Source organism: Saccostrea echinata, unplaced genomic scaffold (genome assembly GCF_033153115.1).
Source record: "Saccostrea echinata isolate AGI-Se365-2 ecotype Australia unplaced genomic scaffold, CSIRO_AGI_Sech_v1 ptg000004l, whole genome shotgun sequence".
Taxonomy (NCBI): Eukaryota; Metazoa; Mollusca; class Bivalvia; order Ostreida; family Ostreidae; genus Saccostrea; species Saccostrea echinata.
In genome coordinates this window covers 12,112,042-12,124,714 of record NW_026889753.1, presented here as the reverse complement: position 1 = coordinate 12,124,714, position 12,673 = coordinate 12,112,042, and the positions used below count along the sequence as shown (strand labels likewise).

The window sequence follows — 12,673 nt, the reverse complement described above, 5'->3', positions numbered from 1 at the left end:
TATGACAGGAATTCTCTGTATATCAGTAAAAGACTAAGGTAGTAAGAAGATAAGCACAGAATTTCAGGAATTCTCTGACTATTAGTAAAGACTACGATATCAAGAAGATAATCACAAAATATCATGAACACTAGAGGTCTATTGGTCAAAGACTAGGCTAGTAAGAGGATAACTACAAAATGTCAGGAATACTCTGTCTATCGGCAAAAAACAAGGATTGTAAGAGGCTAACTTCAAAATATCAAGAATTACTCTATCTGTGAAAGACAAGAGTAGTAAGAGGATATAACTACAAAATATCAGGAATACTCTGTCTATTGGTAAGAGACTAGTGTAGTAAGAGGAAAACGAAAGAGAAATGTGAAAATCAAAGGCAATTAAACTAAAAGAAATATAGACATTGCCAGTAACATAGTCATATGCAAATAGTAAAAGGTTAACAATAGAAACAAATCAAGAAAAGTACCGAAATGATACAAAAATTATTCATATTGCACAGTTCACGATACTTTGTGTAACGATGACTTTAGAAAGTAAAAGAGTCGCCAAAAACATCAACAACAGGATCGAGAAATCTAAACAATGCATCATGAAATAGAGAATATACGGAGAATGATCGAAAAACAGCGTTCAAAATAAATCCCATAGAAAAAAAAGATGAAAAAAGAGAGCTGAGATGTGTACGGAAAAAAGAAAAGATTAGAATGCATGTCGAGAGGGGAGCAAAAAGAAACTTGGGCAGGGAGAATAGGAAAAACACCTACTTTGTCGGAAAAATTTCCAATTGAAAGAGTTTCTCGTACCTTAAAAAAACTATTTCGGTCAGAGAAGTAAATATCGTGTAGGAATACTAGTAGTTCCGTCTATAAATGTTATAGTTCACAGTCACTGAGTTGGCGGAATGATTCAGTCACTAGTCGAGGTAATTAATCAGTTACAATTTAAGGTATACTTAATCGGAATACTCTAAAAAGTAGTCAGAGCAGCTCCGGACTATTTTCTGTGGTGTTGCACTTTATTCCCACAATACCTATTTCAGCGTACTTAGTATTCCAAGATGCAAGCACAGATGTGGTCAGGGATTATTAGACCCAATCGTAAACTAACGCTATTATAATTATTATTTCATTTTATAATAAATAAGCACAAAAGATTGCACCAATGTGCTTAAATATGAGTCCTGCTTTAAAAAAAGTTTGATAGTATACTGTAATTTGCTTACAACACACACTGATTTAGAAAATATTTCTTGGAATGCCTTAAATTTTCATTAATGCGAACGTCTGATTAAAACATACTTTGTTTTCTGTATCATGTGTCCTAAATATCTGGGAAGTGGGGTCCAATTAAGACACAAAATCATGAGGGAGAATTCAAATCCGAACATTCTGTTTTTTTTGGATGCTGATCCATTGTTTAGAGTAAAATACAACGACCCAATTATATAAATCGTCGGCAGTTACGCAAACACGATATCATAAATCTGAATTTGTGATGTGTCAGACTTTCAAATTACACTTAAAACAAATTAAACAATTTCTTGGCAGCATATTCATAATTTTTCGGGATTATTGCTCACTGCACCTTTGTTTGTCACATTACAAGGAACACGCACCTCTCAGATTGATGTTATACAGGTACTTACAAACCAACAAAATCGAATATCGGTGATATCAGGAAAAGGTAGGGAATTTAAAATCCCCCCAAAAGAAAGGGAATTCGTGTAAACTTAATCTTCATATTCCAAATTCTAGTTACTTCTGGCCATCAATCTTATCGGTCAGGGTAAACACATGCCTTCATTTTGCGAGGGCCAATACCATTAACTGGAGAAGTCATTGCTTTATCAAACCAGTTTGGCCCAACATGTATGTTTATGTCTATATGCCAGATCACGTGATTTCTATTCCTTTTTCTGCGTTGAATGAAGAAATTGCAGATAAAACTATGATGGATTAGAAAGTTCTATTTTGTGAGTATATTTCTTTGAGACGTCAAAAGTGAATAGTGATGTGCTAGCTGATGTGATCATATTCTGAGAAACATCGAAGCGAACAAATATTTCACATCCCATTTTAACAATTCTTTCATTTTATGAATTTCTTTTATTGATATATTTTTTATGATATACAGAGTTTTGTTTGTATTATTTTGAAGAATGTTTTCGAGATAAAAAGACTATCTATACGTTTGATTTCTGCTTCAATATCTTGTTCAACTCAAATTTGACATTAAAAAAAACCTGCCGTACGGTATCAATTTTTCATGGGAATGTTATTTTTATTTTATTTTATTATTATTTTTTTACATTTTAACTGCATTCTTTTTCTGATGAAAATAACATAATATTGCTTTGCTTATCATCATTCTAATGCACTCCATTTTATCTAGTGATTTCTTGGTAAAAATTTACCATTTACCTTGAAACAATTATTAGATGCAAGTTTAAACATTCATATTTTAGATTCTTTTTTAGTACATTTCTGGAATATATATATATTTATTGTTACTATTATGGAGATTTTTTACAAACTTACTGACTTTCCGAAATGACAGAAATATGTACATGTCAGGCCAGTAGCTATAGGTAGCAATTTCACTTTGAGGGGGCACAACCATACATTTCCAGTTGGGGGGCACTATCAACTACCAAAATCCCTTGACAAGCAAAAAAAAGGGGGTCATCAGACGTTAATATTGATGGGGCAAAAGGATATAGCAGCTATGTTTTCTATAGTATTCTATATATCAGCAAAATTATTGAGGGGGGCACGCCCCCCCCCCCCCCCCCGGTTCCTACGGCCATGTACGGGCATGTATTGTGTTTGAGATATTGCTATTACATATTCCTCCCTTTATTCCTTTTTGCTATAATAAATAAAAGGTAAAAGTATCAGTCATTGCCATATTTAATCAAAGTGCCATTTCCCCCCCATAGAATATCAACGTTTCAAAATATTTCCTATAGTGAATCAAAGAGTTGTAGCACAGCCAGGCACTTGTTTCGTATACAGGGCACCTCTACTTTTTCCTTCCACTTGTTTCGTATACTTTGTCTTTCCACAAGGTACCTCATTAAATTTCAGGCACCCCATCTTCAAACTCATATTTTATTAATTTATCATTAACCTAATTTAACAAGACATAGTTTGCTTCGAGAGACTGTTTTTTTCTTTTCTAATGAATCGTTCCTGACTTCCTTCGTCGAGCCTTTTTATTGTAAACTGCTCATTTATTCCTCGAAAATTGTCTGAATACATTTAAATCATAGAGGATACATCAACTTCCGGCTAGAATTATAGTTTAGGATAAAACCAGAGACTTAAGAATGTCCAGTCAATATTTTTTTTTAATATCACCCGACGTCAATTAAGCAATGTTGACTGTTGCTAAGCTCTATCACGCTAGAAGGCGTGGTAGATTTCATCATTCAGATGGTAACAGTGTTTTTTAACAAATGTTTCTAGACAAATTAAATTCAAGTAATTTACACGAAAGTTATATTAATATACCGGTACTCTACTTTCTGGAACTTCTATGGAATGCAAATATTACAGGATGTATTGTGCAATGGTTGCCGTTTTTATTTTTCTTTATTTATACACATATTGCTGTTTTCTCTAAGAGTGTACCGTACTATTTTTGCGAGTTTCTTTCTTCTCTTCGAAAGCGAGCTTTACTAAATAGAGGCCTCTTATTTTCGTTTTACTCTAAAAGTAAAAAGTAAAGTTTTAATCTGAAGTACTTCAGACGGTCTTGCAAAAGTATTCATTCTCTATTAGTTAATAATCATTATCAATTCTAAACGTTAAGGTGCAACTGTTTATAAAATTAACATCATTTTGACCCGTTTCAAATGAATTCTACATTTTTTTCTTCACATTATTGCTGAAAATGTAGAATTACTAACTAAAACAGAGGACATGTGAAAATTAAGAAGTTTAAGATTCCTTCTGTCTTGACATTGTTACCACATTTTAACTCCATCCCGTCAAATACACCGTACGTTACAACAGTGCAATTAAATTGCTTTGCTATTTATGTTTCAATAAATTATTTAAATGGACATTTTTTAAACAAAGTACTTAAACAAAAACATCAAACTGGGAAACATGGCCAAGATAAATCTGTATGTTGACATTTTTATCTAAAAATTTCTGGTCTTTGAAACTTTGGCAGGGGGTGATTTTGGTTAAAAATTACAGACAGCCACTTCACCAGATAAATTGTTTTGTTTGCATTAATTGACAAATTCCATGACTTGTTGACTTTCAATTCTCCAGATCATAATAAAGAACTTTAATTCTATAGGTATATAAAACTTAGTCCGCATTTTCACGTCGTTAGTTGGACGGGAACATATCAAAGATTGTCTGTAACAAGTTTCTGTTGAATTATCAGAAAATTTAAATACAACTGCTATATTCATCAATACAATCATGATAAAACAGGTGTTTCATTAAAAATGAAAGGAATCCTATTTCTTACTTAATAATTTTCTTTTTGTTTTTTCTTAAATATTTTTGGGGATACCTATACCTTCAATTATTGTTAAATCTTGATCTTAAACTTTGCCTACTAAGTCAAATTAATAATATTTTGTAAGGCTGTTTGGCTAGAATTTTATTCTTTCAATACATAACTTAAAAGCGTATGATATAGGCAATGGACCTATCAGCATCTATAAAATTTTCAACATGCATCTAACATCACCCCACGTTTGACGTTATATTCATTGTAAGAACCATGGGGATCCTACATTTATTTTTTTTTAAGTTTTGTCTAGCATTTTTATAAAATGATGATATGTGTTCGACCAAAACAAAAAAAGGGGGATCACTGATTTCCATCATGTCCTCTTTACTACATTGACCCTTAAATTGATTGACAAAACAATAAACTCAAAAAAGTGTACTAATACAACATTCCTTTATCGTTCAGCTTGTTTTCATCATTTGCCAGTAAGTAATGTTAGCCTTTTTTCCAGTTGTAAGTCGTATTCAAAGTTAAATTTATTTCCATTTCGGTTAAAAAAATATTATTCCATCGCAGTTGAGAATATTAATATTGTATGGAAAGAATAATAAAAGCTAGGAATATGCATAACATTACGTGGCAACTATTTTGATAACTGGATTATAAATTGTAACTACATATAACTGGATTATAAATTGTAACTACATGTACATGTATTAAATTTTTGATTAAAATATAATCGATTGTAATCTGAGTTTTTTTTTTCTTGTTTTATCTCGAGAACCCTGTGAGCTCTCTGTTTATTTTTTCTTAAAATTTAGATTTTTGCATGAGAGAATTCATTTTTTTCTTTGTTTTAATTTTGCATCTTTTTCTGACTTCTGAACTAAGATCTTTCAAAAATGTATATAAGGTTTAGTCAATGACTTAAGTATTAGACTTAGATTTCATTGTAAAAGACATTAAGGGTGTTTGGTTGGTGGCCTCTGAAACAATCTCATACGTGACGTATGTGGGTAGCTTTAAACATCATTCATTCATTTTTGACGTATAATATATAAGAACTTGTTTTGGGTACACTCGAAAATTAAATGGAATCTACATTTAATGAGCACGCACCTGTCGAAAAAGTTGCATCTCTTGTCACATATTTTTTAGATTAGATCTTCAGAGCACCTCCGCGTCTCAAGTACCTTGGTATCAATGTTGGGACAATTAACCATCTTGTAATAAAGTGTTTAGATAATGTAAGAGAGATTTATATGGTCGTTAACCCGTCTTTTTCTTGATCTATCAATTTAGTACTATAATGAAACACTAAACCCACCTTCAGGAGTAAAATACAAGTGAATAATTCTGTCATATACTACCATCAAGATTTATTCTGTATTGTAATCCATTGGCATTTGGCAAATAGAAGTAAATATTTCGTCTTTTGGTAATAAAGTAAAAACAGGATTTATCATTTTCAATATGTTTCCGTTTTCCATCGGTAAATCACGAGTTTGTGCTCGCCAGATGTTCCTTACAGCTTATACTCCTGTCGACCTAGATTTGTCTTTCGGTTACCATTTCATGCAGATTTCGGGGAGCAAATTTTTACTATCAATTTACAGTTGAAAATCCTTGAAGTCAAAACATGCAACCGATTATATTGTCTCCTTTGGATAGACCTATGAAGACTTATTGTCAAGTACGTGTAGAGTAATTTTTTTTAAATCCAGTATAACAAATTTAACGTCATGTAGATTTGTTCTCTTGAAGATAAACCTGAAAAAGGACAAAAAGATTTAGTAATATACGCTATCTTCAGCGTATTGCCCGACATTCACAAAAAGTACTTTCATTTAGAATAGGAAGCGTTGAACAACGACGATCTCATTGATTGGCTTAAATCAATGCTTGTAAACTTAATAAAATAGTGCATTTTTATTAAAAACAATAACTTTTAACTTTTAAGAGATTAAAGTATGATTCCTAAATGTCATAAAACAAAATAATTAAAATATAAAATATTTCAAACAATTATACCTTTGGAACACACACACAAAATAGAATATAATATATTTTTGTCAGCAAGAACGGATAAATTCAACTCCTCTTTTAATCAATTGTAGGCTTTATTTATTTATTTATTTTTTTTTTTTACATTTTTTTTACTTAGTGCAGAGATACTTATACATACCTACATATGAAGATCTTTCTTTTTTTCATTTTCATGTGTTATCGTGTCGTATTTATGTGGAGATCAGACAGTTCGTCTTCTGGTTGTCATAAGCTCATTAATGGCTAGAGTTCCGGGAGTCCGGATTTGATTAATAGTCTGTTCCGTCGTATTTCCCCCTTCCTGTTACTATCATCATATGGTTCCTTAACTTTCAGTACTTTGATTTTCCAGCCTCTCTTAACATACCCTTGCTGCTGAAGCTTTTTTTCTATTTAATTTCTTCATCAGTTTTGAAAGAGATGACATTTCTCCAGATCAATGCAATTGAGGAAAAAAGTTACATGAAATTGCCTTGGAGTACTTTTTTCCCAATTAAATTGCACCGGAGAAGATCTATACAATGTTGTTTGCGTCAGTGCCTTTTCCACGCAGGTTAAAGATGTTCATATAAATCTACATTTCAAATGACTTTGTACTTGTTAATTTCATCACAACAGAATCAGAGCAGTTGGACTAAATACTGAATGCAATGGCGGAGAAGTCTAAACTGCGGTACACCGAAATAGACGGAGTGGAGACAACAGACATCGAAAACTTCCCTTACTCCGCCATTAAAGCCCTGGGGGCTGTACAGATTGGCCTGGGGGTCACCTGTCTGGTTTTGGGCCTGCTGGATATATTTCTGTATCTCTTCCTTGACGACGAGTCGGTATTGGCGGGAGATACCACGCTGACTACGCTGACAATCGCCTCCTCCCCTATCTGGTGTGGCCTCTGGGTAAGAAGATTTGGCGCCAAACTGTATCTTTGATAATTTTCCTATTGCAAAAGAATAATTTTCCATGACTTAGAATATGTTTTTACTATAAATTATAAAATATATAATATTCGATCTACCGGTGAACAGCTTTGTCGGCCTTGTGTATATACTTCTCAGATGAATAAAATCTCTCTTGCAGTTCAGCGTTGCTGGTTGCATGGCAGCTTGTATGAATAAAAGAAATAAGTCTAATTTAAACTATTTTGTAAGTATTTGTAAAATATGCTGTATGCAATATTTGGTGTTGTCAATCTTATTTAGAAAGTCCTAAAAGTGGATGTGTATACCCAGTATACCTGTATGACACGTGTATTCCCTTTATTTGATTCAAAGAAATTAGAAATTTCTCTAGTCTCCGTCAATCTATTATGCAAAACGGTATGATAAGTTTTTACCCTGAAGAGACCTCAAATTGCATGATGTGAACATTATCGAAATTACTTTCGAAATTGCACAACATATCCATATCGATCTCATTTCAATTCCTACCAAACCTCAGTGATAAAATTCTATGGGTTTTATTAATTTTACCTTATACGTTATAACAATACCGTCCTTGTCTCCAAAGAGATCATTCAAAATCTCTTCAGATTTCTCAGGTGTGACAAATTACAACGTCTTTAAACGGTTTCTTTAAATGATAAAATTCTATCAGGTTGATAATAGCAGGCCCTTTCTTTGATAACAAGATTGCCCAGATGCATTTCTTGAAATAGGTTAGCACTGTAATGTTCAAATACTTGCATTTAAATATTCTCGGCCGTTTCCTGCAGTAGGTCTATTGGTTAAGTTTAAGACCACTCAATATTGTAAGGCAATATTTCCATTACTTTGTGTGCTTATGAACGAAATGCATGTTTATGGTGATTAAATATAAATCTTATGCATTAAAGTGACAGTTTTTCTGGCAGTGGTTGGAAAAGGTATGTTTGATATAAAGATAAAACAGGTTCTGTAGTGACACTGTTGTCCTTAGTTTACGAGTTAATTGTAAAGGAATAAAAGTACAACTAACCGTTACAAGTGTCTTTAAATTGATTTCCAATCATATCCATGCTACTGAAAGATTATATGTAATCCCAATAAAACCCCCTGACGTCTCTAGAGGATAAAATTATTTACAAACTCCAGTGTAAAACTTAGAATGTTAACATCAGATATGCCAGAAGTATACATACTCTATACGTACACAATAGCTGATTCAGCAAACACCCACACTATAAAGGGCAGAGCTAGTAAATATGAAATGTAACAGCTTCATTACATTTTATTTCCAGAAAATGACGTTTTTGGTGCTAAGCATCCTTTGTTCCGCGTTGTTTGCCCCTGTGTGTTGTATCCTAAATATCGTCATGGCCATCTTGGTAAGAATTGAATCATGTCGCAATATTTGATTAATAAAAAGTTTTCAGGGCCAATACAAAATTAATGAATAATTTACTAGATGAATTATCATTTCTCTGCACATTTATTTTAATAGTAATTGACTCTAAGGATTTTTTAAAAAAATATTCACAGTGCTGTGTCTTTTTTAGGCTGCACATTTGTCTTGTTTCTGATTTTTAGCGTCACGAATTTGAGCCTGATTCATATCGCTGGATGGTGCCTATTCTAATCGCTTTCTTTTTTCTTGTTTCTGATTTTTAGCGTCACGAATTAGAGCCTGATTCATATCGCTGGATGGTGCCTATTCTAATCGCTTTCTTTTGTCTTGTTTCTGATTTTTAGCGTCACGAATTTGATCCTGATTCATATCGCTGGATGGTGCCTATTCTAATCGCTTTCTTTTGTCTTGTTTCTGATTTTTAGCGTCACGAATTAGAGCCTGATTCATATCGCTGGATGGTGCCTATTCTTACCGCTTTCTTTTGTCTCGTTTCTATTTTTAGCGTCACGAATTAGAGCCTGATTCATATCGCTGGATGGTGCCTATTTTTATCGCTTTCTATTTTTAGCGTCACGAATTAGAGCCTGATTCATATCGCTGGATGGTGCCTATTCTAATTGCATTCTTTTCCTTCAATGAGCTGATCTTTGCCATTGCTTCTGCTTCGATTTGTTGCTGCTGTGCTCCAATCAGGACCACACAGGTAAATATACACGCCAAAAATCATTGAAATTAAAAGGACACACTAACAGAAAAGTGTACAAGTTAACGGTCAATGAAATCAAGTGAGCGTACAAGGTTACTTAAACAAGTATTGCAACTGTTACGTATTAATTACCTCAAAAACAAGTATACACGTCAACTGCTACCACATAAGCAAGAATACACGTCAACTGTTACCACATAAACAAGAATACGTGTCAACTGTCAGCACATCAATAAAGATACAAGTCAACTATTGCATGCCACATAAAGAAGAATACACACCAATGAAATATGTAAATAACGAACAGTATTCAAGCTCATAAGTCCTTACAAACTATACAGATCAGGGGCATAACAAACACGGACCTCTAAAAAATCAGAGGTGGGATCAGGTGCCATGGAGGAGTAAACATCCCCTGCCGACCGGTCACACCCGCCGTGTGCTCCTTGTCATGATCGGGAAAACGAAAAATCCGTAGCCAAATCAGTGTGTAAATAATGGTCCAACAATTGATATCAACTGTAACCACATAAATAAATAAACACGTCAACTGTTGCCACATAAACAGAAATACACTTCGACTGTAACCACATAAATAAATATAAACGTCAACTGTTACTGCATGAATACATTTACGTATTCAGTATACAAGTATACATGTGAATTGTTACCACATAATCAAGTATACATGTGAGCTGCACCACATATATACATGAACTGTTACAACATTAAACAAATATTCACATCAACTGTTACCATCTAAAGAAGTATACTTGTTAATTGTTACCACAAAAACCAGCATACATGTCAACAGTATCCATATTTACAAGTATGCATGACAGCTGAACCATATCAGCAAGCATGCATGTCAACAGTTACCATGCAGGCAAGTATACACATCGATTGTTACCATACAGACAGCTGATAGACACCAGCTGTTATCACACTAGCTACTTATACACGTCAGCTGATATAACACCAGCTACAAATGCACGTCAGCTGATATAACACCAGCTACAAATGCACGTCAGCTGATATCACACAAGCAACTGATACATAACAGTTATAAAATATGCAACTTATAATGTCATCTATATAGTTTTTGGTGATCAGGTCTTTCGGGTACCAATTGCGCCCCCTTGTTAGCAGACCTACATTGTATTTCATAAGAAGCAAAATTTATTCAAAAACTTCTACATAAGAAGAAGAAAACACTTGCTGTGGCCTTCAACTCGACATTTAGATAAATCGACGACGTATTATCAATTAACAATAATTACTTCCATCAATTTGTCGACTCGATATATCCGACTGAGCTTGAAATAAAAGATACCACAGAGTCTGACACACCTGTTTTATATTTGGATATTTTACTAGAAAAAGACTTTAATGGTAACCTAACAACAAAGCTTTATTATAAACGTGATGACTTCACTTTTTCAGTCGTCAACTTCCCTTACTTATGTAGCAATGTACCCTTATCACCTGCATATGGGGTTTTTGTCTTCCAGTTGATTCGATACGCAAGAGCATGGTCTACGTACGAACAATTTCTAAAATGAGATAAGCTATTGACAAACAAGTTGATGTAAAAAGAATATTAACTGTCTCGTTTGAAGTCGATATTTCGCAAGTTCTATGGTCGATACAATGACCTTGTCAGCAAATACAACCTATCATTAAGTCAAATGCTGACTGTCTTTTTCATACTAATTGTTAGGCCATTATTTACACACTGAATTGTCTACGGATTTTCCGTTTTCCCGATCATGACAAGGAGCACACGGCGAGAGTGACCGGTCGGCAGGGTATGTTCACTCCTCCATGGCACCTGATCCCACCTCTGATGTTTTTGGATGTCCGTGTTTGCTCTGCTCCCAATTTGTATTGTCTAAATGGACTTTGAGCTTGAATACTGTTCATTATCTCCAGATTTCCTGTTACCACATCTGTAACTGATACATGTCAGAAGTCAATACACAAAGAACTGAGGCACGTCATTTGCTGCCACACAAATATTGATAACAACTATGACACAGGCAACTAATAAACATCATCTCATACCAGACAAGTAACTGATACCGGCGGTCTTAAACACACACACACAGAGAAAGAGAGAGGTCACCATGCATATAATAAGTTAAATTTCATTTATGAAAAAGGTGAACATAACGAATACTGATCGAGCTCAAAAATCTATAAACATTACAAATACATATATGTGAAAAGAGCATAGGAGGAGTAAGCATCCCCTGTTGACTGGTCACTCCTGCCGTGAGCCCTATGTATTGATCAAGTAGACGGAATATCCCGTAGGCAAATCAGTGTAAAACAAAGGACTAACAATTGTTATGATACAATTCAGCCAAAATATGATCCAATGATAGGTTATAGATTTGCTAACAAGGTCATTAACGACCATAGAATTTAAAAAAGTTCTTGAAATTCCTGGGACATCAACTTATTTGTCAGTAGCCAAAGAGAATCTGACTGCAGCAATCAGGTTGAAAGTGTTTGTAACTTAGTAACTTAGAATTTTCATGAAATCAATTAGCTATTTTTTATTTCTTTATTTTAATTTTCATTTTTATGGGTTTGCAGATTTATGACTAACATTTTTATACACTTCAACTATCTCTTTTAATTTACAACAGATTCGAGTAGTAATGGCCAGACAAGTAACGGATTCTAAGATGAATTCAGTCGGGGCTTCAGGAAGAGAAAAGAGTACTGACTCCTTGGAAATATTTACCACTACAGATCGACATGGAAATCCTCTAAAAGCGCCCTTACCAAAAGACAAAAAAGAGGAACTTCAACCAGTTGATCCTCCGAACGTTGTCAACCCCCCAAAAATCTCCAACAAAAAGCCACCCGACGAAAACGACTACAGACCAATTACCAAGGAGTCCAGTTACGAGAAAATGAAGCGGTTGGTGTTACCCAGTGCATCCATGCCGCGGACTGAGGAGATAGAGCCCAGAGATCAGTTCTGACAATGTATTCCAAGAGTCATTTATATTAATATATATAATTTATTATCATCAGAGATTTACTTGATGAACAAGGAACACTGCTACTGTGCTTTAGCATAAAGCATCTATTCACTTTCATGCA

At 34.0% G+C, this 12,673-nt stretch overlaps 1 protein-coding gene across 1 annotated transcript; it reads left to right on the top strand.

Annotated features, from left to right (window-relative positions):
* Window positions 1-7,148: 7,148 nt before the first annotated feature.
* LOC133179191 (uncharacterized) lies at window positions 7,149-12,673 on the top strand. Its single transcript, XM_061313983.1, has 5 exons — window positions 7,149-7,421; window positions 7,603-7,668; window positions 8,741-8,827; window positions 9,419-9,553; window positions 12,211-12,673. The coding sequence occupies exons 1-5, from the start codon at window positions 7,173-7,175 to the stop codon at window positions 12,550-12,552; spliced, it is 879 nt and encodes a 292-aa protein (XP_061169967.1). The 5' UTR covers window positions 7,149-7,172; the 3' UTR covers window positions 12,553-12,673.